We start from the raw sequence: 26,264 nt of genomic DNA, 5'->3' as shown, positions 1-26,264 counted from the left end.
GCCCGCGCAGTGCCGGAGGCGGGGCTGCGGAGCTCACCTGGCTGTTTGGGGCGGGGCCGCCTGTGCCCCGGGGATTCGGAGGTGGCTGTTACCCAGGGCGCCTGAGCCCGGGTTGCCTAGAGGACCAGCTGGCCCGCCCTCCCCCGGCGCCCCCCACCGCCCACGCGGGGGCCTTTCCGAGCTTACTCCCTCCCTCCTTCCCTCCTCCTCCCCTCCTTTGCTCCCTCCCTCTGAGCCCAATTGCTCAAGCCGCTTCCTTCCCCACCGCCAGCGCCAGTTCCTCTCCCGGTGGGGCCCGGGAAGGGCAACGAACGCTAGACGCTGGAACCGCCGCGGCAGCAGCTGTAAGACCATGGCCCAGCCCCGAGGGGCCGTGAGCCCGGCGCCCAAGGCCTCTCGCGCGCGGACCGGGCAGAACCCGAGGGGCGCTCCGCAGCCCCGCCCCTCGAGAGTGGACCTCAGCAGCCTGGACAGGTACCGGGGCAACGCCGCCGTCGCCGCCGCCTCCCGGGAGTCCCCTTCCCACAGCTCGCTGATGCTCTCCGGAGCGGGCTCCGGGCGCAGGCGGGGAGCTCTGCGGGAGCTGCTGGGGTTGCAGGGGGCGGCTCCCGCAGGGTGGCTGTCCGAAGAGCGCACCGAGGAGCCGATCACCGGCGCGCCCGGAGGGCCAAGCGGGCCGAACGGCAGCGGACTGTGCCTGGAACCGCGGGAGCACGCGTGGATTCTGGCGGCCGCCGAGGGCCGTTTTGAGGTGCTTCAGGAGCTGCTGGAGGCTGAGCCTGGGCTGCTGTTGCGAGGCGACCCAATCACGGGGTACACCGTGCTGCACTGGCTGGCCAAGCACGGGCGCCACGAGGAGCTCATTCTGGTGCATGATTTCGCCCAGCGCCGGGGACTGCCACTCGACGTGAGCGTCCCGGGCAGCGGCGGCCTGACGCCCCTCCACCTGGCGGCTCTGCAGGGCCACGACATGGTCATCAAAGTGCTGGTGGGCGCCCTGGGCGCTGACCCCACTCGCCGAGACCACAGTGGCCACCGGGCTTGCCACTACCTGCCGTCCAACGCACCCCTGAGGCTGCGTGAGCTGTCGGGAGCGGAGGATTGGGAGACCGCGCGCAGCAGCGAGCGCAGCAACGCCAACAACAACAGCAGCGGCAGCGGCGGCGCTGTGTGGACGCTGAGACGGACCCCCAGCGCAACGAGCGCGACAACCACCGAGACAAAAACGCGAGCCGCGGCTCCTCGGGCCAAAGAGAAGGACACTGCGGGCAGCCGGGTGGCACAAATCCAGGGCCTTTTCCGTCATCTCTTCCCCTTCTTCCAAGATCGTTGAGGACGATGGAGACAAGAGTGCTTGGTGGCGCCGCGACGCTATGGGGAGGCCTCTATCCTTGGTTGTCCCAGGTCCCACTGAAGGAGAAGCGCCCCTGTACACAGCGTGGACCTGCAAGGGGCAGACCCCATCTGGGCCCAACTCAGGTACCTGCTCCCAGGTTTGCTGCAGCCACTGGCCAGAGGCACCCAGGGCCTAGGGCAACCCCTAACTGAGAGCCGAGGACCAAGTGGGCTACCGGACTGATTTAGGAACAAGGAGCGTGCGTGGTCCCGTTTGGGAGAGGGAAAGTTAAGCTTTCCAGTAGCCATGCTGGGCAGGCGGAAGCGCTGTTTATTAAGAAACATTCACTAGAAAAATGGGTTAAGATTGCAAACCACCATTGATGCAGAGGAACGCCTAACTGCCTGTTTAACTCTGCCATTAATGAATCTCGTTGTGCGGGTAGAGGCGGTCTCTGGCTCTTGAGACTACCCAGGCCTTACTGGTACCTGTTTCAGTGTACGGATGACTTCTTAAGCATATTAAAGTGGAATGTTTTTTCCTTTCACATGACAAAGCTGTCCTTTGACTTTGTTTTCCCTTATTAACCACAGTGGGTGGGGAGTGCATATGTTTGCAAGGAAGAGGTGGTCAACCCACAGCCACAAGCTAGTGATCCAAGGGCAGGCTCTGGGTCTCATTCTCAGAGCATATTGTCAGAGCTGTGCACCAAAGGGGCTACCTCTGTCTTGGCTCTGATGAGAGATACAGTCACCTGTGTCCTGAGCTGTCTTCAGGTCTGGCCTGGTGTGCAAGTCTCACCCTAGTGGACTTGTCATGTCTAGATGGTAAAAAGGAAAAGTCTACAAATTTCTGATATTTCATATGAGTCATGTAATTTACTTGACTTGTGCCCTCCAATGAGCCACACCCACTGGCACTATTTTCCCCCAAGATAAGGCTTTCCTCGCCCACGTCTTTAAAAAACCAAGTTTAATACACAAGTTGTAGTTAGAAAATTGCTCCCATTCAGAAATAGCATGAATTAAACAGAACACCAGAGAGATGACTCAGCCTGAAAGGAGGGAAAAGCAGTTGGTGACTGGAGAGCCATGCTGCCTTACAGAACAGTGCATTTTAAAAATAGCACTGTGCCTCTGGGGGCTTGGGGAATCCTTACAATGGACTGTTACCCTCTCATCCCAGTCCTCAAACATCAGGAGAAACAGCTATTACAGAATAACCCAGAAACACCATGCTGATCCAGGTTTCCACCTCGTTCTGATGGGTCTGTTTGCCCCCTCTGTGCTGGAAACTTCCTTGCCTTTCTTTAATATCTCATTAGATTTTTTGCACAGAATGATCCAAACCCTTTCTATTGTTGTTTTCAACATGCCCTATGGCTCTAGAAACTACACCTTAAACATATTTACACAGGGTAATAGAGCATTCCTTTTTTATTTTTCGAAATAAATTTTTCTCTGATGGTTGAAGGGGGGATGGTGAGCAGTTCCCAGATTCTGGCATTTGGCATTGGCGTTGACATTGATATTAGCCCCCTCCACCCCTGTGACCATTTTGTAAGTGCTAACTGGCTGATGCAGGACTTTGCTTTCTGCTGCACCACCTCCCCCCTTGACAGCTGCCAAGGTGGGTTGGGCTCAATGAAGGCTGTCAGGCAGGGCCTTTCTGCCACATGGCTGAGTCCTCAGGCTCCTGGCTTGGAAGGAAGATTGGTGTGTGCTGAGCATTTAAAGGACACTTAACAACAGTCATCCCCTCTTTATAGGAAAAGTCTGAAGCTAAACATCTTAACTTGGGCTGGAGTTGTGGCTCAGTGGTAGAGCACTTGTCTAGCATGCACGAGGCACTGGGTTCGATCCTCAGCACCACATAAATGTAAAATAAAGATATTGTGTCCACCTAAAAAATGCTGGAATAAGTATTAAAAAAATCTTAACTCTTAGCAGATTTGGGGACCTGAGACAAGTATCCACCCAGCTCTTTCCAAAATGAAAACCAAGTCAGCTGGAAGATTCAAGAGTGGCTTTTGATATTTTTTTTCCTGTAGTCAGCTATTTTTCCCCACAGATTTTTCTCACCATGTGTTATAGCCTAGCCTACCTCCTCCATGTAAAATTGAGGTTTGGCTGCAGGGGACAAACTCCCATGCTGAAAACGCTCTGTGCCTAACATCAAGCCATTGGCATTTCTGGTATGCTTTTCAAGGCAAGACTGGTATGCTTATCCCAAGAGAAAGAACGAATTCCCTGAGAAACGTCTTTCTAGGGGAGTAAAGCAGAGTTAAGCAGATGATACAAAAGTACATTCTAGTGGCAGACAAGAAAAGGAAACAGAAGCTGGACTGTGAGATGAGCATGAAGGTTGGGGGAAGGGGGTGCTGAGGGAGCATTGAAGCAGGGCCTGAGCCAACCAGAAGTTCAGGAAAGCAGGGGAAGGTCAGGCCAGATCTGAAGTGCCAGGGGTGAGTGGGAGCTGGCCAGTGGATATAACGAGAGCCAGGAATTGTAAGTCAGCCGGTTTGGCAGGAGGATGGGATCCGGGGAGTGGTGGATGGCAAGACTGGAAAAGTGGATAGGGTCCAGATCACTAAGGGTCTTGAAGGCTATGCTAAAAGAGGGAATTCTGATTTTAACCAAAAGGTAGCTGGCAGTCATGGAAGTTTCTAAGCAGAAGAGTAACATGAGGCTTTGGGAAATCACCCTAGCAGTCACATGGAAGATGGAAGTGCTGAGGGAGAAAACTGGGTGCAAATGCATCACAAGCCATGAATTTCTGGAGCATCACTTCAAGAAAAGTCATGCTTTGGTCTGAGACCCATATAAGGGCAATACCATTATGCTTTTCTTTCTCTTTCCTCCAAAGCCTGTGCTCTAATGAAGCTTACCTAGAAGCCCTGTGTGTAAAACTGACAGTGTGGAGCTCCCCAGGTTGAAGGTAGGCTGAGATCTCCTCTCCCCACCTGCTACCTCTATTTTTAGGGGCAGGGTACTGGGAATTGAACCCAGATGCCCTTTACCACTGAGCCACATCCCCAGCCTTTTTTTTTTTTTTTTTTTTTTTGAGACAGGGTCTTTCTAAATTTCGGAGGCTGGCCTCAAACTTGCCCTCCTGCCTCAACCTCCTGAGTCACTGGGATTACAGGCATACGCCATTGTGCCCAGTTCCCTTTTTATTTTTTATTTTGAGACAGTGAAATGCCATCTTTTTAAAACACAAAGATTTTGTTTTGTATAAAGCATTGCCATTCAGAGATTCCTAGATTACAGGGCTGGGGATATAGCTCAGTTGATAGAGTGCTTGCCTTGCATGCACTTGCCTTGCATGCATAAAGCCCTGGGTTCAATCTCCAGACCACACACACAAAAAATAGATTACATGCAAAATATATGTGCATGCATATTGCATGCACCTCACACTAGTGGCATGGAACTGTTTCAGCATCAGTCTTTTTGTTGTTGTTGTTTTGGTACCACAGATTGAACCCAGGGGTGCTCAATCACTGAACCACATCCCTAGCCCTTTTTATTTTTTATTTTGAGACAAGATCTCACTAAGTTTCTTGCTGAGGCTGGCTTTGAAATTGGGATCCTCCTGCCTCAGCCTCCTGAGCTGCTAGGAGCCACTGGAGATTACAGGTGTTTCTCACCACACCTGGCCCCTATATCTATCTTATAGAGACAGACCACAGTGCCCCTAGAGCAAAATTTAAAACCATTGGTATAGTGGGAAGCAGCCTATCCCAGGTTCAAATCCTGACTCTACATTAGTGACCTTGAGTAAAGTATTCACCTCTCCAAGTTGTAGATTCATCATCTATAAAATGGGAACAATACAGTCTCCCTTGCAAGGATGTTTAGAGAATTCGAGATCCTGTATGTAGAATATATTCACGTTGAGTGACACACAGAGAATAGGAAATAACAGATGTTTGAAGGAATTAAAAGGGGCTTACCAGGTGTTTGTGGTAAAGCTATTTTATCTGCTAGGGTAGCCCATGATGGATCTTGTGGTTGACCCGCATCTTTAAAAATGGGCTCACATTTATTCCAAGTTCTTTTCCACCAGTGATGGAGAAATGGCTGTTTCTCTGCTGATGTTCTTCACAACCTATAGACTTTTACTTTATCTTTTGTGGTGCTGGGGATGGAACCCAGAGCATGCAAAGTATACATTCTACCACTGAGCTACTCCCTGCCCCATTATAAACTTTTACTTTGGACATAATTGTAATAAGTTGACTTACCTTGTTCTCCACTCACAGAAATAAAAGCAGCAACTTAAGAAATGACCACCAAATACTAAATATATTAGATATTTTTTTTTTTTTGCACCAGGGATTGAACTCAGGGGCACTCAACCACTGAGCCACATCCCCAGCTCTGTTTTCTGTTTTATTTAAAGACAGGGTCTCACTGAGTTGCTTAGCACCTCACTGTTGATGAGGCTGGCTTTGAACTCATGATCCTCCTGCTTCAGCCTCTCCAGCCACCGCACCCAGCTAATATGTTAGATCTTGTTTCTAGTAAAGTCATAAATTGGAGTCAGAGCTAAACCTGAAATTCTCTGAAGACGATAAAATCATACAATCCCTTAAACTTCTCATTCTATCTATAGAAATGCCCCTGACATAGCTAACATACCATATATTCCACACCCAACCTCCCTGTCTTCCCCATTCCCATTCATTTTAAGAAAGAAGCATGCCTGTCCTCTTTCAAGATTTAATTCATAGAGTTGGTTGCAACTATAGTCCAGCTATTCAGGAGGCTGAGGCAGGAGGATCATGAGCCCGAGAGCTTAAGACAATCTTGGACAACATCGTGAGACCCTGTTTATTAATTTTTTTTAAAAAGGCACATGCCAGGTACACACCTGTATTCCAGTGACTCAGGAAGCTGAAGCAGAAGGATTGAAAATTTGAGGCCAGGGGCGGGGACTGTGGCTGTGTGGTAGAGTGTTCGCCTAGCATGTGTGAGACCCTGGGTTCGATCCTCAGCACCATATAAAAATAAATAAAATAAAGGTATTGTGTCCAACTACAACTGAAATATATATATATATATATATATATATATATATATATATATATATATATATAAAAGAAAATTCGAGGCCAGCCTCAGCAACTTAGTGAGAACCTGTCTCAAAATGAAAAAAAGGGCTGGGGATGTAGCTCAGTGGTAAAGCAACTCTGAGTCAAATCCCGGTACCTAAATAAATGAAATAAAAAAGAAAAACAAAACATTTAACTGAAGTTTTCAATCTCCTCTCCTCCCATGGTTTACTTCCATGAATTGTCCCTTCCCTTGTATCTTCAAATTCATCCTCAGTGTCATTCCCTTTAAATGACAAACAGGTGAAAACCTCTCCCATCATTCTGGCCCAACATGTGACTCGCTCTTTCGTCTTCATAGCCAAGTCTTTCTAAAGAGAGATCTCCTCCTCACTGTCTTTATTTCCTTACCTCTGATCCACTCAACTTTCTGCAATCTGGTTTCTACCTTCATGTCGTGAGGGGGCAAAATTGCGACGTATGCAGTCGAGGGGAGAAATAAAGAATGTCCACGAGCTTTTACCCCTTTCAATGCTTTATTCATTCAAATTACTCAATATAGTTTCACTCTATAGGTTCTTAGTCAAGAAAATGACAATCCTTAATGCTAGGCACTGCAATAGACATAATCAATTCACAGCAAACAATTCTAGATTAATTCTAAGCACTGCAAACACTTAATCATGATAGGCTAATGACAGACATTCCCTCTGCGTGCTAAGTTCAAAAGTCTTAAGCCTTAGGCTTTAAGTCCAGTAGATGCACATCACTGAGACCGAGGTGATCAGGTCTGGAACCAAGGCAGGCTTTTCCTGGTGTGGACTGGATGACCCGTTGACGAGAGGGTCATAGGGAGAAGTTGCAGCTCTCACCAAGGTCCAGACTAGGCGGTAGAGTTTGAGAGTGGTGAGGATCACGCAGAGGCTCAGGAAACAATCATAAGTGATGGGATGTCAGGTCTTCATCAGGCTCTCCACCTAGAGTGCACCCTTGTTTTGGCTGGCTGAATTTCTGTTCATTTGCTCTATTATTTATACTATGCTTTGGGGCTTTTGACCCCACCTTTCAATCCTTATCAGCTACCATCAGACTTCTCAGTGATGTCATTTACCCTGGGGTCAGAATCATCTGGTCTCCACCCTGATCTTCTCACCTTTCCTTCATATCAGGTGGGGACTTCACTCTGTTTATTAGGGTGAGCCTTGTTTGAAGTCATACTGAAGGGATCTATGGGTGTGCCTGATGAGACTGCAGGTTTCAAACTGGAGTTTTTGGGGTTTTTTTATTCTTTTATTATTATTATTAGTTGTTCAAAACATTACAAAGCTCTTGAAATATCATATTTCAAACTGGAGTTTTTAAAATGGAGTTGCTTAGGCTCAGGCCTAAGGCCATTCTCACTTCATCATCCCACAGTAATTGGTTCTGGGCAGGTCTTCCATGAGGACCTTCTGTCATAGTCTATTCCTGCTGCTACAATACATTAGAATGTGTGATTTTATACAGAGCACAAATGTATTGATCACAGTTCTGGAGACTGGGAAGTCCAAGATCAAGGCACCAGCAGCCTTAGTTGGTGTCTGGTGAGGACTCAGTCCTCATTTGTGGTGCCTTCCCTATGTTTTCTCATGGTGGAAGAGGTGGAAGGAGCTAGCAAATCTTGGAAGCCTCTTTTATAAGGACATCGATCCTATTCATGAGCACAGAGCCCTCATGACTTGACCATTTCCCAAAGGCTCCTCTGTTCTGTTATGTTCTATTCCCCTCTCCTCCTTCCTCCTCTTCCTCCTTTTTCCCTCCCACCTGCTCTCTCCTATACTGGGGATTGAACCTAGGGGTGCTGTACCACTGAGTTACATCCCTAGACCTTTTAATTTTATTTTGAGACAGGGTCTCACTAAGTTCTCTTTGTTGGTAGTGATGGTCCTAATTCCTGATAAATCACATAGCCCTGTAGGAGATAAACTCACATTCTCTCATCAAAAATATAGAAACCTGGACCAAGGCTACAACTCAGTGGTAGATTACTTGCCTAGCATATACAAGGCCCTGGATTCAATCCCCAACAGCACATACACACAAAAAAATAGAAACCACTTTAAAAGAGTGTGTTTACTGCCATATGCAGTGTCACAAGCCTGCAATCCCAGTGACTTGGGAGGGTGAGGCAGGAGGATTGCAAGTTTGAGGCCAGCAACTTAATGAGACCCTGTCTCAAAATTTAAAAAATAAAAAGGACTGGGGATGTGGCTCAGTGGAAAAGTGCCCCTGATTCAATTCTCAGCCCACCCCCCCCTAAAAAAGTATGTTCAACTTCCTGTCCCCAAACCTGTGAACTCGCTTGCATGTGCATTCACTTTTTCCTCCTACACTCCTGTTATTTGCTTACCATGTTGCCTGGCATGTAATATATTTATGTGTCACCAATTAAGCAAGGTTACCATGCACCAGGCAAAATGGTAAGCATATTATGTGCATTATCGCCTTTAATCAGCAGACTGAATTTATGAAGTAGGTACTCATAATGTCACTGGCTTATAGTTAAGGAAACCAAGATTCAAGAAGAGTGAGTTGCTCCAAGGTTTCATAGCTTGAAGGTGACAGAACCAAGTTTTAGTCAGTCTGAGTCCAAACTCTCAAACTGCTAGGCTCTCCTCCTCTGCAAGACAAAGCCCTAGTCCTATCCTCTGACTCATGCTTCCCACCCTTCAGTACTTCCATCCATTGATTATTGATCTCTTTGTCTTCAGGTTTCTCTTTTGTGTCCTTCATGCCATTATAAACAATGTAAACAAACTGTCACTTCCAAGTCAAAACAAAACTCCTCCCCTAACCCCACCGCCACCTCCAGTTCGTTCCTTTTGTTTCTTTCTCTACCCCACCCCCTTTCTTTTCCTCTTTTTTTGGTATTGGGGATTGAACCCAGTGGCACTTAACCACTGAGCCACATCACCAGCCCTTTTTATTTTTAAAATTTTATTTAGAGACAAGGTCTCACTGAGTTGCTTAGTGCTCCCCTTTTGCTGAGGCTGTCTTTGAATTCACAATCCTCCTTTCTCAGCCTCCTAAGCCTCTGGGATTACAGGTGTGCACCACCACACCCAGCTCCAGTTCTTTCTTCACAACTTGCACATACATATACCCAACTGTCTGTTGGATATCTAGATGTTTTACAGCTATCACAAACTTAATGAATCAACTTGAACTCTTTATTTTGGTATAGGGGATTGAACCCAGAAGCACTCTACCACTCATCTCCAGCTCTTTTTTGAGACAGACTCTCACTAAATTGATGATCCTGGCCTCGAACTTGTGATCTTTCTGCCTCAGACTCCTGAGTGCACAGGGGTGCACCATGGCCATAATTGAACTCTTGATGCACCCATACTGACCCCAAATACCTTATCTTCTCATGGACTTTCCCTGTTCATAAGTAATACTACCAACTGCAATGTTGCACAAGCCAGCACCTGAGTATCATTATTGCCACTTCTTTGCCTTCTCCCCTACAGTCAATCACAAACCTGGTTGATCCTACTAAATCTCTCTTATCTGTCCATCTCACTCCATTTCTACTGCCTCTGCCCCATTTCTGGTCACTAGCTATGTCCTCCCATCTGAACTACAAACCACAGCCCCAAATGAGTCTCTACTCTAAGCCTATCCGACCCTATCTCTGGACTGCAATTTTTTTTTTAAGAGAGAGCGAGAGAGATAGAAAGATAGAGAATTTTTAATATTTATTTTTTAGTTTTCGGCGGACACAACATCTTTGTTGGTATGTGGTGCTGAGGATCGAACCCAGGCAGTACGCATGCCAGGCGAGCGCGCTACTGCTTGAGCCACATCCCCAGCCCTGGACTGTTCTCATACTAACCTTGATGATTCATTTTTTTTCCTCATAGTTCTTGCTTATTACTTTACAATTTTATTTTATTTTAGATACTGGAGACTGAACCCTGGGGTACTTTACCACTGAGCAACATCCCTAACCCTTTTGATTTTTTTTTTCATTTTGACAGGATCTCATTAAATTGATTAGGGCTTCACCAAATTGCTAAGGCTGACCTTGAACTTGCAATCTTCCTATCTCAGCCTCCTGAGTCCCTGGAATTACAGGCATGTACCACAGCACCTGGCTGCAATTTTATTTTACATTTTACTTCACATATAATAATTGTACATATTAATGGCACAGAGAGTGATATTTTGACATAGGTATACAATGTGTAATGACCAAATCAGTACAATTAGCATATCCATCACCTCAAATATTTCTTCAAGCTCTCCCCTCAAGGATTTTTGGAACCCAAATGTGATAGGCCACTCTTTTTTTTTTAATTTAATTTAATTTTTATTTTATTTTTTTGAGAGAGAGAGAGAGAGAGAGAGAGAGAGAGAGAGAGAGAGAGAGAATTTTTAATATTTATTTTTTAGTTCTCGGCGGACACAACATCTTTGTTGGTATGTGGTGCTGAGGATCGAACCCGGGCCGCACGCATGCCAGGCGAGTGCGCTACCGCTTGAGCCACATCCCCAGCCCGTCTCTTTGAACTCTATTTAATGTTTTTCTTGACCTCAAGGTAGAATTCAAGCTCCCTCTCAAAGCTTGGAGACTTTCTGGGACCTGGCCCCTCATTGCCTGTCCAGTCTCACCCCTCATCACTACTTCCTCTTGGTATCTCCTCCCCTACCCCTGAATGTCTCTTTTCTAGAATCATGCCACACAGTGGCTTTCAGTTCCCCAGTCTCCTGGTTTTCTCTTGCCTGGGCCTTCTTACAATCTATTTCTTTTGCTTAAGACATGAATACTCCACACTCCACTCTGCAGTCCTGCCCCCCCAAATCTAACTCTTCTGCAGCATTCAGGCTCTATTTGCTCTTCTGCAGCTCTTACCATGTTCAGGACAGTTTCCCGAGTACCTAGTGGCCTCCTTGGCATAGCACTCAGCATTAGGGGCTGGAACTGTCTGGCCTCCCCTGTACCTCCTAGTAGACTGTGAGCCACGAAAACATGGGCTTATCAGCATGGCTCACTGCTACAGCCCAGCACCCAGCATTGTGTGTTTGCTTCATCATCTGTGATGGGGGTTCATGTAACAAGTGGGAACTGGAGGCTACTGACCTTAAATTTAGATCTGCAGGCTTTATGATAAAACTACTAGTTGTTTTGTGGGTTTTTTTGTAGCTTATTTGCATTCCATGCCCACACCCTCTCCCTTTGGGGAGCCCACAGAAACTCCATATTAGATATACATTTAGAATTACAATGTGGCATCATGGGTTCATGATTTTAGAGCTTGGGCATCAAATACAATTTCCTCTTTTCAAATTGAAGACAACTGGAGTCCCAAAAGCTGACATTATTTGTTAAGTGTCAGGATAGTTGTAGCTGTAAAACTGGAACTAACCCTCAGATTTCCTTTTTTTTTTTTTTGGTACCAGGAATTGAACCCAGGGGTGTTTAACCACTGAGCCACATCCCATCCCTTTTAAAAAAATATTTTTTAATATTTATTTTTCAGTTTTCGGTGGACACAACATCTTTATTTTATTTTATGTGGTGCTGAGGATCGAATCCAGCGCCCCATGCATGCCAGGTGAGCACGTTACCGCTTGAGCCACATCTCCAGCCCCATCCCATCCCTTTTTAAAAATATTTTATTTAGAGATAAGGACTCACTGAGTTACTTAGCACCTCACTTTTTCTGAGGCTAGTTTTGAACCTGCAACCCTCCTGCCTCAGTCCTGGGATTACAAGTGTGAGTTACTGCATCCGGCTTCAGATTTCTTTTGTCTTTGTATGTGTGTGTGTGGCACTGGGGACTGAATTCAGGACCCTTTACATTGCTGAACAAGAGTTTTATCACTGAACTAAATGCCCAGCCCATTCTTTTTGAAACCAACACAAAAATAATTATACATAGTTATGGAGTAGAATGTGATCATTTGAAATATGTATACTGATAAATCAGAATAATTAGCATTTCCCTCTCCTTAAACATTTATTTATTTATTTATTTATTTTTAATACTGGGGATGAGATCTAGGCCTTGTACATTCTAGGCAAATGGTCTACCACTGACCTATATCCCCAGCCCCTTTCAATTTTACTTTGAGACATGGAAGCAAAGTTATCCAGGCTGGCCTGGAACTTATAATTCTCCTGGTTCAGCCTCCTGAGCAGCTTACAAGTGGACATCACAACACCTGGCTTCTTTTCTAGTTCTTTATAAAATATCTAACAAATTATTAAGAACTATGATCAGGGGCTGGGGATGTGGCTCCAGTGGTAGCGTGCTCACCTGGCATGCGTGCGGCCCAGGTTCGATCCTTAGCACCACATACAAACAAAGATGTTGTGTCCACTGAAAACTAAAAAATAAATATTAAAAAAAATTCTCTATCTCTCTCTCTCTCTCTCTCAAAAAAAAAGAACTATGATCATTCTACTGAAGTATAGACCATTAGAACTTATTTCTCCTATTTTTGTTCAAACTTTTTTTTTGTTGTTGTTCTAGGGATTGAACTCAGGGGCATTTTACCACTGAGCCACATCCCCAGTATTTTTTATTGTTAATTTGAGGCAGGGTCTCCTTAAGTTGCTTGGGGCCTCACTAAATTGCTGAAGCTGACTTTGAACTTGCAATCCTCCTGTCTTGGCCTCCTGAGCCACTGAAATTAAAGGCGTGCATCACCACACCTAGCAGTGGTTCAGATTTCTTGACTTTAGTTCTCCTTCCCTTTATCTATTCAGTGTTCCAATGGATTAAAATTTACCACAAATTCTTTGATACCTTCCCAATTGAGACATGGCATCTGTTAGACCAATAAAATACTACAAAGGATATAATCTGGGCTGGACAGGACCAGCTATATAATTTCTGGGGTCCAAACTCCCAACCTGTGACCCCTTTAAAATATTGTTAAGCTGTGTGTGGTAGCACACATCTATAATCTCAACAATTTGGGAGGCTGAGGCAAGAGGATTGCAAGTCCAAAGCCGGCATCAGCAATTTAGTGAGACCTTAAGCAATTTAGCAAGATTCTGTCAAAAAATAAAACATAGGGTTGGGGTTGTGGCTCAGTGGTAGAGCGCTCACCTACCATGTGTGAGGCACTGGGTTTGATCCTCAGTACTACATAAAAATAAAATAAAGATATTGTGTCCACCTAAAACTAAAAAACAAAAATAAAACAAAAGGGGCTGGGATTGTGGCTTAGCGGTAGAGTGCTCGTCTATCACGTTTGAAGCCCTGGGTTCGATCCTCAGCACCACATAAAAATAAATAAACAAAATAAAGGTATTGTGTCCAACTACTTCTAAAAAATAAATATTAAAAAAAACACATAAAAAGTGCTGGGGAGTGGCTGGGATTATAGCTCAGAGGTAGAGTGCTTCCCTAGCATGTGTGAAGCTTGGAGTTCAATTCTCAGCACTGCATAAAAATAAATAAAATAAAGGTTCCTTGGCTACAAACACACACACACACACACACACACACACACACACACACACACGAGCGCGCGCGCGTATGTATATAGAATATATATATTTTAAAATATGTGTATATATTGTATATATATATAGTATATATGTATATATACATACATATATATATACACACATATTTTTAAAAAGGGCTGGGGATATGGCTTAGTGGTTAAGCACCCAAGAGTTCAATCCCCAGTCCCTAAATAAATATTGTCAAGAATCTAACTGGGCATAGTGGTGCACACCTATAATCCCAGCAGCTTTGGAGGTTGAGGCAGGAGAATTACAAGTTCAACACCAGCCTCAGCAACTTAGTGAGAGCTTGTTTGAAAATTAAAAAAAAAAAAAATTACTGAGGTTGTAGCTTAGTGGTAAAGTGCCCCTAGGTTCAACTATATATATTTCAAGATGGTGTCTGGAGGTATAATTCAGTGGTAGAGTACTTGCATAGCAAACTCAAATTCATGGGTACCATCCACAGCATTAAGGGAAAAGAAACTTCAATATGGCAAAAATAGAGCATTAAACTAAACACAAAGCCCCAGTTTCCATGCTCAGGAAGCAAGCCCTGGTGGTAGTTTGAAGGCCTCAGTTTTAAGAGACTCACAGCTTCCAGTTCCTGTCTCTTCAAAATAATCACCTACGCTGAGATCACCATGCTGTAAGATATCCTAGCCACATAGAGAAACCCTGGAGGACAAAATGTGTCAGGCAGAGAGTGAAAGGCCAAGGAGCACCAAGGCACCCAACATGTAAGTGAAGAAGACATCTTTAGCTGGGTGTGGTAGCACACATCTGTAATCCTAGCAGCTGAGGAGGCAAGGCAAAAGGATTAGAAATTCAAGGCCAGCCTCAACACCTTGGCGAGGTCTTAAGCAACTTAATAAGACCATGTCTCAAAATAAAAAGGGTTGGGGATGTGGCTTAGTGGTTAAGTGTCCCTGGGTTCAATCCCTGGTACAGGAAAAAAGAAGAAGAAGAAGAAGGAGAAGGAGAAGGAGGAGAAGGAGAAGCAGAAGCAGAAGCAGAAGAAAAAGCAGAAGCAGAAGAAGGAGGAGAAGGAGAAGGAGAAAGAGAAGGAGGAGCAGCAGAAGCAGGGGAAGCAGCAGGAGAAGGAAGAAGAGGAAGGAGGAGGAGGAGGAGGAGGAGGAGGAGGAGGAGGAGAAGGCAGAGGAGGAGAAGAAGAAGAAAGAAGAAAGAAGAACAAGAAGACATCTTGGAAGTGGGTCATCTGGTCCCTTCTGCCCCACTAGTTCAGAAACAAACCACCCAGTCAAGGTCATTCCTACTTCTTGACCCACAAGTTGATATATAATATATATCAGGAAACAAAATGTTTTGTTTTGTTTTGTTTTTTGGCCATTAAGCTTTGAGATAGTCAGTTACACAGAAATGATAATAAGAACATATAATGCATCTACTGTTCTTCAAAATGCCAGTGAAATGCTGTATTTTTACAACATGAACCTTTTGTTTTGTATAAAACATTGCCATTCAGAGATTATATGTACATGCACATTGCAAATATATATGAATATCACATTGGAGATTAAAATACATAAATATGCACCTCACACTGGGGGCATAGGATTGTTTTGGCATCAGTAGGGATTTTTGTTTCTTTGTTTTTGTACTGGGGATTGAACCCAGGGGCACTTAACCACTGAGCCACATCCCCAGCCCTATTTATATTTTATTTGGAAACAGGGTCTCACTGAGTTGCTTAGGGCCTCCCTAAATTGCTGAAGCTGGCCTGAAACTCGTGATCCTCCTGTCTCAGCCTCCCAAGTCGCTGGGGTTACAGGCCTGGGTCACATTACCCAGCTTGAATATTCTTTTTTTTTTTAATATTTATTTATTTATTTTTTAGTTCTCGGCGGACACAACATCTTTGTTGGTATGTGGTGCTGAGGATCGAACCCGGGCCGCACACATGCCAGGCGAGCGTGCTACCGCTTGAGCCACATCCCCAGCCCCTTGAATATTCTTATCTTCTCAGGACCCTTTACTGTTTCCTAAGAATAGGGCTGGGCTCCAGACTCTTACTTCCTCAATAAACTAGGGAGTCTACTAAGTAGTTTATCTCTTACCCATTTACTTTCAGTTTTAAGTTTGGGCCTTATTATCCACACCAGTGTGAGCTCTCTGTTAACTGTCTACCTAAAATGAGACTGTTCTCTCCTTGCCTAATTGTGTCAAAAACTCTTTTTAAAAGGAGCTGGGGTTATGACTCAGTGGTAGAGCACTTGCCTTGCATTTGTGAGGTACTGGGTTCAATCCTCAGCACCACATAAAAAAATAAATAAAATAAATAAAGATATTGTGTCCATAAAAAAAAAGGAGGTAGGGGGGTTGGGACTGTAGCTCTGTGGCAGAGTGCTTGCCTAGTATGCGAGAGGCACTAGATTTGATACTCAGCACCACATAAAAATGAACAAATAAAATAAAGGCATGCTGTCCATCTACAACTACAATTTAAAAAAAAAAAAAAATGGAGGCAGGGGACTTGGAGTATGGGTAGAGCACTTGCCTTGCATGTATGAGGCCTTGGGTTCAATCCCCAGCGCGCGCGCACACACACACACACACACACACACAACCACACACAACACAAAGGGAAAGGAATAAAGGAAAAAAAGAAAAAAAAAGTCAGTTACACATTTATATCAGAAATACTTAAAGATGATTTGGTACCATTGATTAATAGGCTGGCCACTTTTGATGTACCATCTCAAGTGTCACAGTGAGTGTATTAGCACAGTATTTTTAGTCCCATTTTAAGCGTTCTCAGGGAGATTAAGTAACTCCCTGAAAGCCACCCAGCTAGTAAGTGAAAGTCATTTGATGTAAACCCAGGCCTGCTCAGCTCCAAAGCTTTGCAAACTTTCCATGTCATGCCTCCATGCAGTAAAAACACCTACAGGAAAAGCTTTTTTACATTTTAAAAATATTAAACATTATTATTATTATTATTATTATTACAGTACTGAGGATTGAACCCAGGGTGCTCTTCCACTGAGCTACATTCCCAGCCCTTTTTATTTTTTAATTTGAGACAGAGTCTCATTAAATTGTTAAGGCTGGCCTCAAATTTGCAATCCTCCAGCCTCAGCCTTTCTAGTCACTGGGATTACAAGCATGCACCACAGTGCCTGGATAAATTTATTATTTAACTGATACATGAAAATATAAAACACACACATATACTAATGGGGTACCATGTGATGTTATGCTATATGTATACATTGTGGAATGTTTAAATCAGGTTCAACATATTTATTTCCTCAAGTATTTATCATTTCTGTATAGTAAAAACTTTCAAAGTCCTTTCTTCTAGCTTTTTGCATATGAAGGGATTTACTTAGATTGGGCATCCTATAAACGGAACATTTTTTCTATGTCTATGGGGAACCATCTTGTATGGACATACCTTAAAGTAGATGTTTACAATGAAGACATGTCAGTGGAATTCAATAACTTTTGGTGACTTGCAAATTCACCAGGAAAACATTCTTCCATCAGAATGCTTCCCTGATTGCCACTCTTTCTTGCTTCTTCCCTCCCTCCCTCCCTTCTTTTTTCCTCTCTCCCTTCTCTCTCTTCCTTCTTTCCTTCCCTCCTTTCCTTTCTTTTTTTGTAATGCTGGGGATCAACTCAGGGTTCTTGCATATGCTAAACTAGCATTCTACTACTAAATCATTCCCCCAGCCCTGGATAGAACACTTTAAAATTCACACTTCCAGCCACTCAGGAGGCTAAGGCAGGAGGATCTCAAGTTTGAGGCCAGCCTGAGCAAGTTAGAGAGATCATGTCTCAAAATAAAATAACAAAGCATAGCTGATGTAGCTCATCGGTAGAGTGATTATTTAGCATGGATAAAGCTCTGGGTTCAATTCCCAGTACTGCCAAAAGCAGTGCATACTTAATCTATTTCACTCCAGGCTTGGTTGATTATTTAATTTTTCAAAGGAACATTCATTTTTTAAAATTTCTTTTTGTTTTTTAGGTGGACACAATATCTTTATTTCATTTTTATGTGGTGCTGAGAATCGAACCCAGTACCTCACGCATGCTAGGTGAGTGTGCTACTACTACTAGTTTTTGCAATGCTAGGGATAAAACCCAGGGTCTCCTCTCCCCCCCCCTCTCTTCTCTCTCTCTTTCCCCCTCTCTTCTCTCTCTTCTCTTCTCTTCTCTTCTCTTCTCTTCTCTTCTCTTCTCTTCTCTTCTCTTCTCTCTCTCTCTCTCCCTCTCTCCCTCTCTCCCTCTCTCCCTCTCTCCCTCTTTCTCTCTCTCCCCCCTTCTCTTCTGCGACTGGCTGCTATGGTCCTGCTAATAAAATCTCGGACAGGTAAAAAAAAAAAAAAGAAAAAAAACCCCAGGGTCTCTCCCATGCTAGGCAAGGGCTCTACTACTGAGATACATCCCCAGCCCTAGAATATTTTTTAAATTTATAGAACTTACTTATTGAAATTGATCAAGAGAACACAGTTTAGCTGTGAAAGGTAGTGTGGTATCTGCAGTCCCAGATATTCAGGAGGCTAAGGCAGGAGGCTAACCCAAGAGTTCAAGGGCAGGCCTGGGCAACAAAGCAAGCCTGTCTCAAAGAAAAAAAATAGAGAGAGAGAGAATAAGAATACAGTTTCATTTAGGGTCAGGACTGAAACAAGAGTGCTACAAAGAGTGCTGAGATTGTAACTCAGTGGTAAACTATTTGCCTAGCATGTATAAGGCCCTCAGTCCAATCCACAGCAGCACACATACATACACACACAAAAAAAGTATTACATAGAGTTTCCATATACTCCACATCCAGTTTCCCCTATGGTTATTTTATTTTTTGCTGGGCATAGAACACCGGGTCTTGCCCATGCTAGGCAAACCTTCTACCACTGAGCTATACCCCAGCCCTGGTTACTTTACTTTTTAAAATATTTTAAATTATTAATAACTGGAAATGTTATATCTATCCAGTGCTGTTTAGAACTCATCAGAATAACTATCTCAGAGCCAGGTGCAATGACTGCATGCCTGTAATCTCAGCTACTTGAGAGGCTGAGGCAGGAGGATCACACGTTTGAGGCCAGCTTCAGCAATTTAGGTAGACCCTGTCTCAGAAATTTTTTGCAGGGAGGGAGATACTAGAGATTGAACCCAAGGGGCTTCATCAATGAGCCACATCTCCAGCCTTTTTTATTTTTCTAGTGATTTTTTTTTTTGTACTGGGAATTGAACTCAGAGGCACTTGACCACTACTGAGTCACATTCCCAGCCCTACTTTATATTTTATTTAGGGACAGGGTCTCACTGAGTTGCTTAGCACCTTGCTGTTGCTGAGGCTGCCTTTGAACATGTGATCTTCCTACCTCAGCCTCCTGAGCAGCTGGGATTACAGGTGTGTGCCACCATGCCCAGCTATTTTTATTTTTATTTTTATTTTTTAGAGAGAAAGACAGAGAGAGAGAGAGAGAGAGAGAGAGAGAGAGAGAGAGAGAGAGAGAGTTTTTTAATATTTATTTTTTAGTTTTTGGCGGGCACAACATCTTTGTTTGTATGTGGTGCTGAGGATCGAACCCGGGCCGCACGCATGCCAGGCGAGCGGGCTACCGCTTGAGCCACATCCCCAGCCCTGCTATTTTTATTTTTAAATTTTTTTTAAGTTGTAGATGAACACAATACCTTTCTTTAAATTTATTTTTTATGTGGTGCTGAGGATAGAACCCACTGCCTCACACATGCTAGGTAAGCACTCTACCACTGAGTTACAATCCCAGCCCACAATACATTTATTTTATTTATTTATTTTTATGTGGTGCTGAGCATCGAATCCAGTGCCTCACACATGTCAGGCAGGTGCTCTATCACTGAGCCATAACACCAGCCCTTTATTTTTTATTTTGAGACAGGGTTTCACTAAGTTGCTTAGGGCCTCACTAAGTTGCCTAGGCTGGTCTTGAACTTGTGATCCTTCTGCCTCAGCCTCCAGAGTTGCTGGGATTATAGGCATGCACCACTGCACCCAGCTCCTTTTTTACTTTGAGATAGGGTCTCACTAGTTGCTGATTTGGCCTTGAACTTGGAATCTTCATGTCTCAGCCTCCTGAGTGGAGTTGCTGGGATTACAGGCATCTACTACTGCCTCCCGCCTGTCTCAGAGCTATTTTTTTAAAGGGCTGGGGATGTAGCTCAATGGTAGAGGGCCTCTGGGTTTAATACCTAGTACTGCAAGAGAGAGAAAGAAAAAAAAAAAAACACATCTCAGAGAATACTCCAAGACATGTGCCAGACTATAATATATAAAGTAGTGACAAAGCCTTCCTCTGGAAGTAGTAGTCCCAGATAAGAACGTGGGAGTCATCCTGAGTCTCTAGAGAGTGGTAACATTTGATTATAACTTAGACTTTTAACTGGCCTGCAGCCCCCGAAACCAAGAATTTGGTCTTTGGTTCAAAGGTTATATTTTGGGGCTGCAGCTGAAATTCAGTGACAGAGCACTTGCCTAGCATGTGGGAGGGCCTGAGTTTCATCCCCAGCACCGTGAGGACAACAAAAATAACCTCCTCCAAAACCGAAGATGGGGTAAGTCTTCTCCAAATCTCACAGCTCATAAGCTTTTCTAATTCATTTCAGGATTTACACCTTGTTTATTTAATATGGCAACTTTCCTACTTCTTGTTATCCTTGGAAGCCTCTGAAAATACCCGAAGAAAATCAAAGATAGGCATGGTGGCACACACCTGTAATTCCAGCTATTCTAAAGCCTGAGGCAGGAGGATCAAAAGTTCAAGGCCGGTATTGGCAATTTAGTATGACTTTGTCTCAAAATTAAAAAAAAAAAAAAATTGTGGTGCTAGGGGTTGAATCCAGGGACAATTAACTACTGAGCCACAAACCCAGCCCTTTATTTAGAGACAGGGTCTTGTTAAATTGCTTAGGGCCTCGCTAAATTGCAGAGGCTGGCTTTGAACTTGTGATCCTACTGCCTCAGCCTCCCAAATCACTGGGATTATAGGTTTGTGCCACCACGCCCAGCTGGTTGGTTGATTCTTGACCAGACACATGACCCAAGTTGGGCCACTGAGGATCTCCTCATGATCTTGCTGTTGGGATTCAGCAATCCAGTCCATTTTTACTTGTTACCTGACTTGAGGGCAGAGATGAGGCAATGTTTGGCCTTGTATTCAGAGAAGCAGAGGAACAAGAGTGAAGTAGACATGCAGAAAGAACCTGAGTAGGAAACTGAGGCCTACAGAGGAGAGCAGCCTGCCTAGCTTCTCTGAAGACTTTTGTTTTTTTTAGTACTGGGGATGGAACCCATGGTCTAGCACATGCTGGCAAGTGCTCTATCACTGAGCCGCATCCTACATTCCCAGCATTGCCTAGCTTCTAAATGGTTTTCAAAGTCCTTCTTCTGTTTTTTTTTTTTTTTTTTTTTTTGAAGACTGGCTGTCTCCTGCCTTTGAAGGACTGTGTTAAATTAACCTCTTTTGCTTAAAAATAATTTAAAAAGACAGTATATGTGAATGACTCATCCTTTCATGGAAAGTTAAGTTTAATTTTCCTGTTCTTTAAAATTTTTTTGATTATAAATACATACTCATTATGGAAATTTTAATTAGCTTTCTTCTCATAAAACCCATTATCATATGTGTATACACCCTGAGAAGTATAAAAATGAAAACTAAGTCACTTTTTAAAAAATATTTATTTTTTAGTTGTAGTTGGACACAATATCTTTATTTTATTTATTTATTTTTATGTGGTGCTGAGGATCGAACCCAGGGTCTTGCATATGCTAGGCGAGCGACCCCAGCCCCCTAAGTCATTTTTAATGAAATACATACTGGACAAAAGATAAGTACAAAATGTTCATAGCACCACTATTCAAAAAGGCCCCAACTAGACATGGTGGTACACACATGCACTCCTAGCTTCTCGGCAGACGGAGGTAGGAGGATCACAAATTCAAAGTCAACCTGGATAAGTTAGTGATACCTTGTCTCAAAATAAAAATGTTGTTCTGGGGTTGTAGCTCAGCGGCTCCAGTGCTCACCTAGCACATGCAAGGTCCTGGGTTTGATCCTCAGCACCACATAAAAATAAATAAAATAAGGGTATTGTGTCCAACTACAATTAAAAAATAAATATTTAAAAAAATGTTGATGCTCCTCCATCATTGTGTATATGCACTTTTTTTTTAAAAGAGAGAGAGAATTTTAATATTTATTTTTTAGTTATTGGCGGACTCAACATCTTTGTTTGTGTATGGTGCTGAGGATCGAACCTGGGCCACACGCATGCCAGGTGAACACGCTACCGCTTGAGCCACATCCCCAGCCCCGTGTACACGCACTTTAAGGCATACATTTTATAATGTTATTGCTCACTTGAAAGCCCATCTGTCTTTCCATTCATTCAATCATACAAACTCATTTACTCATTCAACAAATTTACTGAGTACTTCCTTTATGTTAGCTTGAGAGCAAATAGCAGCGAGCCAAGCCTATCCTTTTGGTCTATCTCCGTAGGTCCTACAATCTAGTGGGAGAGGCAGATGTCAATTAATTGACCACACATAAAAGTTTCCAGCCACATTCGTGAAGCACAGTACAAGGGTGATTTAAGGGGCTCTAAGCAGCTGGGCACAGGAATGCCATCTAAAATCCTAACAATTCAGGAGGCTGAGGCAGGAGGATTGCAAGTTTGAAGTCAGCCTTAGCAATTTAGTGACACTCTGTCTCAAAATAAAAAGGACTGGGCATATACCTCAGTGGTAAAGCACCCCTGGGTTCAATTCCTATTACCATGGCAAGGTGGGAAGAGTTACTAAGTGGAAGAACCTAATTGGATTGGGAGAAGAAGGGGGAAGTCTGGGATTGTTTTCGTGTGGAGGTAAAAAATAAGTTGAGACCTGAAAAGATGAATGGGAGTTAGACAAGTGCAGAGGGAGAACATTCCTGGTCAAGGGAATAGCATGAGATTTTTTGGTTCCAGGGTTTGAACTTGGGGATACTCAACCACTGAGTTACATCCCCAGCCTTTTATGTCTTATTTAGAGACAGGGTCTTGCTTAGGGTCTCCCTAAGTTGCTGAGGCTGGCTTTGAACCTGTGATCCTCCTGCCTCAGCCTCCTGAGTCACTGAAATTACAGGCATGCACTACTGTGCCTTGTTTACATATGGTGCTTTGAGGGACAGAGACTCATGAAGTTGAATCCAGCTTAGTGAGTAAAGAGGGGTAGGCACCACACTGTGCCCGTTTTGGACTTTTTAAAAAATATTTATTTTTAGTTTTCGGTGGACACAACATCTTTATTTGCATGTGGTGCTGAGGATTGAACCCAGCGCCCTGCGCATGCCAGGCAAGCACGCTACAGCTTGAGCCACATCCCCAGCCCTGGACTTTTTTTTTTTTTTTTTTTTTTTTTTTTAGAGAGAGAGTGAGAGAGGAGAGAGAGAGAGAGAGAGAGAGAGAGAATTTTTAATATTTATTTTTTAGTTTTTGGCGGACACAACATCTTTGTTGGTATGTGGTGCTGAGGATCGAACCCGGGCTGCACGCATGCCAGGTGAGCGCGCTACCACCGCTTGAGCCACATCCCCAGCCCCTGGACTTTTTTTTTTAATTGGTACTGGGGATTGAACTCAGGGGCACTCGACCACTGAGCCCCATCCCCAGCCCTATTTTGTATTTTATTTAGAGACAGGGTCTCACTGAGTTGCTTAGCACCTCGATTTTGCTGAGGCTGGGTTTGAACTCACTATCCTCTTGCCTCAGTCTCCCAAGTCCCTGGGATTGCAGGCATGTGCCACCACACTGGCCTACCTCCCCAGCCCTTTTTTCTTTTATTTTGAGACAGCGTCTCACTAAGTTGCTAAGGCTGATCTTAAACTTTTGATCTTCCTGCCTCGGCCTCCCGAGTCACTAGGATTACAGGCATGCATCACTGTACCCAGCCCTTTTGGATAATTTTAAGGACATTTTTCTCAAGTGATGTGAAGCAAGTGGAGGTAGGGGGAGTAGATTTTTATCTCCCAAAGCTCCCTCTGTCTGGCCACAGTGTTACTGGGCCAGGATTTCTCAACCATGGCTCTATTGATACTTTGGGCTAGATAATTCTGTTGTGGAGACTGTCCAGTGTATTGTAGAATGTTTAGAAGCATCCCTGGCCACTACCTACTATATGCCAGTGGTACCTCCCCTCTCCCTAGTTGCAACATAAAAACTGTCTCCAGACATTATTAAACGTCCTCTAGGGGTCAGGTGTGGTGTTGCATGCCTGAAATACAACCTACTCCAGAAGTCAAGACAGGAGGATCACAAGTTTCAGTCAAGCCTCAGCAACTTAGGGAAACCCTGTTGCAAAATAAAATAAAATAAAATAAAATGGGCTGGGATGTAGTTCAGTGGTAAAGTGCCCTTAGGTTCTATCTCTAGTACTACAAAAAGAAAACAAAATGTCCCCTAGGAACAAAATCACCCCCAATCATCTGACTGTGCCAGATCATTTAGATTTTTTTTTTTGATGAGGGTTTTCTACTTTCCCTCCCCCTTCAGACACACGTATAGGGTGTGTAAACAGGTGCACATACATGTGCACCCTATTGACTGTGACATCTTTGTAGGTCACACTTGCCTCTGGCTTTCCAAACCCCTACTGAGGCTTTGCACACCTAGGAGCTTGACTTCATTGCATAAACACTCCTGAATATGACATCACCAGGGCAGTGTAAATACTTAATATTCCACCCTGTTCTTTTCAAGAATTTATAAGGGGGCTGGGGATGTGGCTCAAACGGTAGCACACTCGCCTGGCATGCATGCGGCTCGGGTTCGATCCTCAGCACCACGTACAAACGAAGATGTTGTGTCCGACAAAAACTAAAAAAATAAATATTAAAATTCTCTCTCTCAAAAAAAAAAAAGATACAAATGCCTCCTGGGTAAGATTACCTTTGGAATTAATTTTTAAAAAAAGAATTTATAAGATATACTCCATATTTAATCCAGTTCCCATTCCTGCTAACAGTAGCTACCTGGTATGTTAAAGCACTTAAAATGGTGATTAGCAAGAATCAGAGTTCTATAACCTTCTCATTTGCAAAATGGGGGATAATCTGGTAGAAATGATCCTTTATAGACATTATCAATCAATCCTTATCAACCTGAGGTGGTCAGGTATGATTCTTCTATGTCTCATAAAGAGCATGTATCCACAGCTGGTTCAGAGATGGAACTGGGATTCAACCTTAGACTTGGTGCAGAGCCAAGATTTTCTTATTTTTGGTGCTGGGGATTCAATTTAGGACTTCACATATGCTCTCTTGCACTCTACCACTGAGCTATATCCACAACCCCAATGCCCAATCTTTTCTCATGACCCCTGACTCTTTTGCAAGGCCTTGAGGTTTATGCTACTATTCTAAATTAGAATCATGGAATGGAAAAGGAATTGACATCTACCTAGCAGCAGACATTGACTGGACTCCATACCAGCTCTGCCTGACTTCTCCAGAGTGGTCTCCCAATGATACTTTCTCCCCATGCTAGTTAAGTACCTGTACCTTAACTAGCATATAGCACATGTGCTGGGGAGGGAATTGACACTAAAACTTTCATCCTGCTTACCACCCCCCTTTTTTTGTACCAGTGATTGAACCCAGGGGCCTTAACCACCGAGCCACATCCTCAGCCCTTTTTTATATTTTATTTAGAGACAGTGTCTCCCTGAGTTGCTTAGGGCCTCACCAAGTTGCTGAGGCTGGCTTTGAACTTGCAATCCTCCTGCCTCAGCCTCCTAGGTCACTGGGATTACAGGCATGTGCCACTACATCCAATTTCCTCTCTTTTTCATAGGCCCTGAACTAAGTGGCTTAGTACATTATTATATTTCATCCTCATACCTGAGGCCCCATGGTTTTGCATACAAGTGAGGCTAACAGCTGGCTTTGAACCCAGACTGCAAACTCTCAACCACCACTCTGCTGCTGCCTGCCTCTCAGTAGGTCAATGGATGGGCACAATCATACACAACACTAGTATCCATATAATTTTCCATTTCTCTTGATGTTAATCCCTTTTATTCAAAGTCCATGGAGAGCTGGGTGTGGTGGTACCCACCTGTAATCCCAACAACTCAGGAGGCTAACAAGGTCAAAGCCAGCCTCAGCAACTGAGACCCTGTCTCAACATAAAAAAAAAAAAAAATGGCTGGATGTGGCTCAGTGTTCCAGAACCCCTGGGTTCAATTCCCAGTACTAAACAACAAAGTCCATAGAGAAAGCTGGCCCATTAGTGACCCTAGCTTATTTTTTTATTTATTTGGTACCGGATATTGAACTCAGGGGCACTTAACCACTGAGTCACATCCCCAGCCC

General features: G+C 43.9%; 1 protein-coding gene across 1 annotated transcript; it reads left to right on the top strand.

The window, feature by feature from the left end:
* The first annotated feature begins 352 nt into the window (after positions 1-352).
* On the top strand, positions 353-1,333 carry Sowahd (sosondowah ankyrin repeat domain family member D). Its single transcript, XM_026409082.1, has one exon. The coding sequence runs from the start codon at positions 353-355 to the stop codon at positions 1,331-1,333; it is 981 nt and encodes a 326-aa protein (XP_026264867.1).
* The last annotated feature ends 24,931 nt before the right edge of the window (positions 1,334-26,264 follow it).

The sequence above is a fragment of the Urocitellus parryii genome, chromosome X, assembly GCF_045843805.1.
Source record: "Urocitellus parryii isolate mUroPar1 chromosome X, mUroPar1.hap1, whole genome shotgun sequence".
NCBI lineage: Eukaryota > Metazoa > Chordata > Mammalia > Rodentia > Sciuridae > Urocitellus > Urocitellus parryii.
The sequence above is the reverse complement of the archived record's forward strand: the minus strand, read 5'-3'. Positions and strand labels throughout refer to the sequence as shown.

Excerpts from the sequence above, each read along its gene's own strand:
- Sowahd (XM_026409082.1), top strand. The coding sequence starts at position 353 with ATGGCCCAGCCCCGAGGGGCCGTGAGCCCGGCGCCCAAGGCCTCTCGC.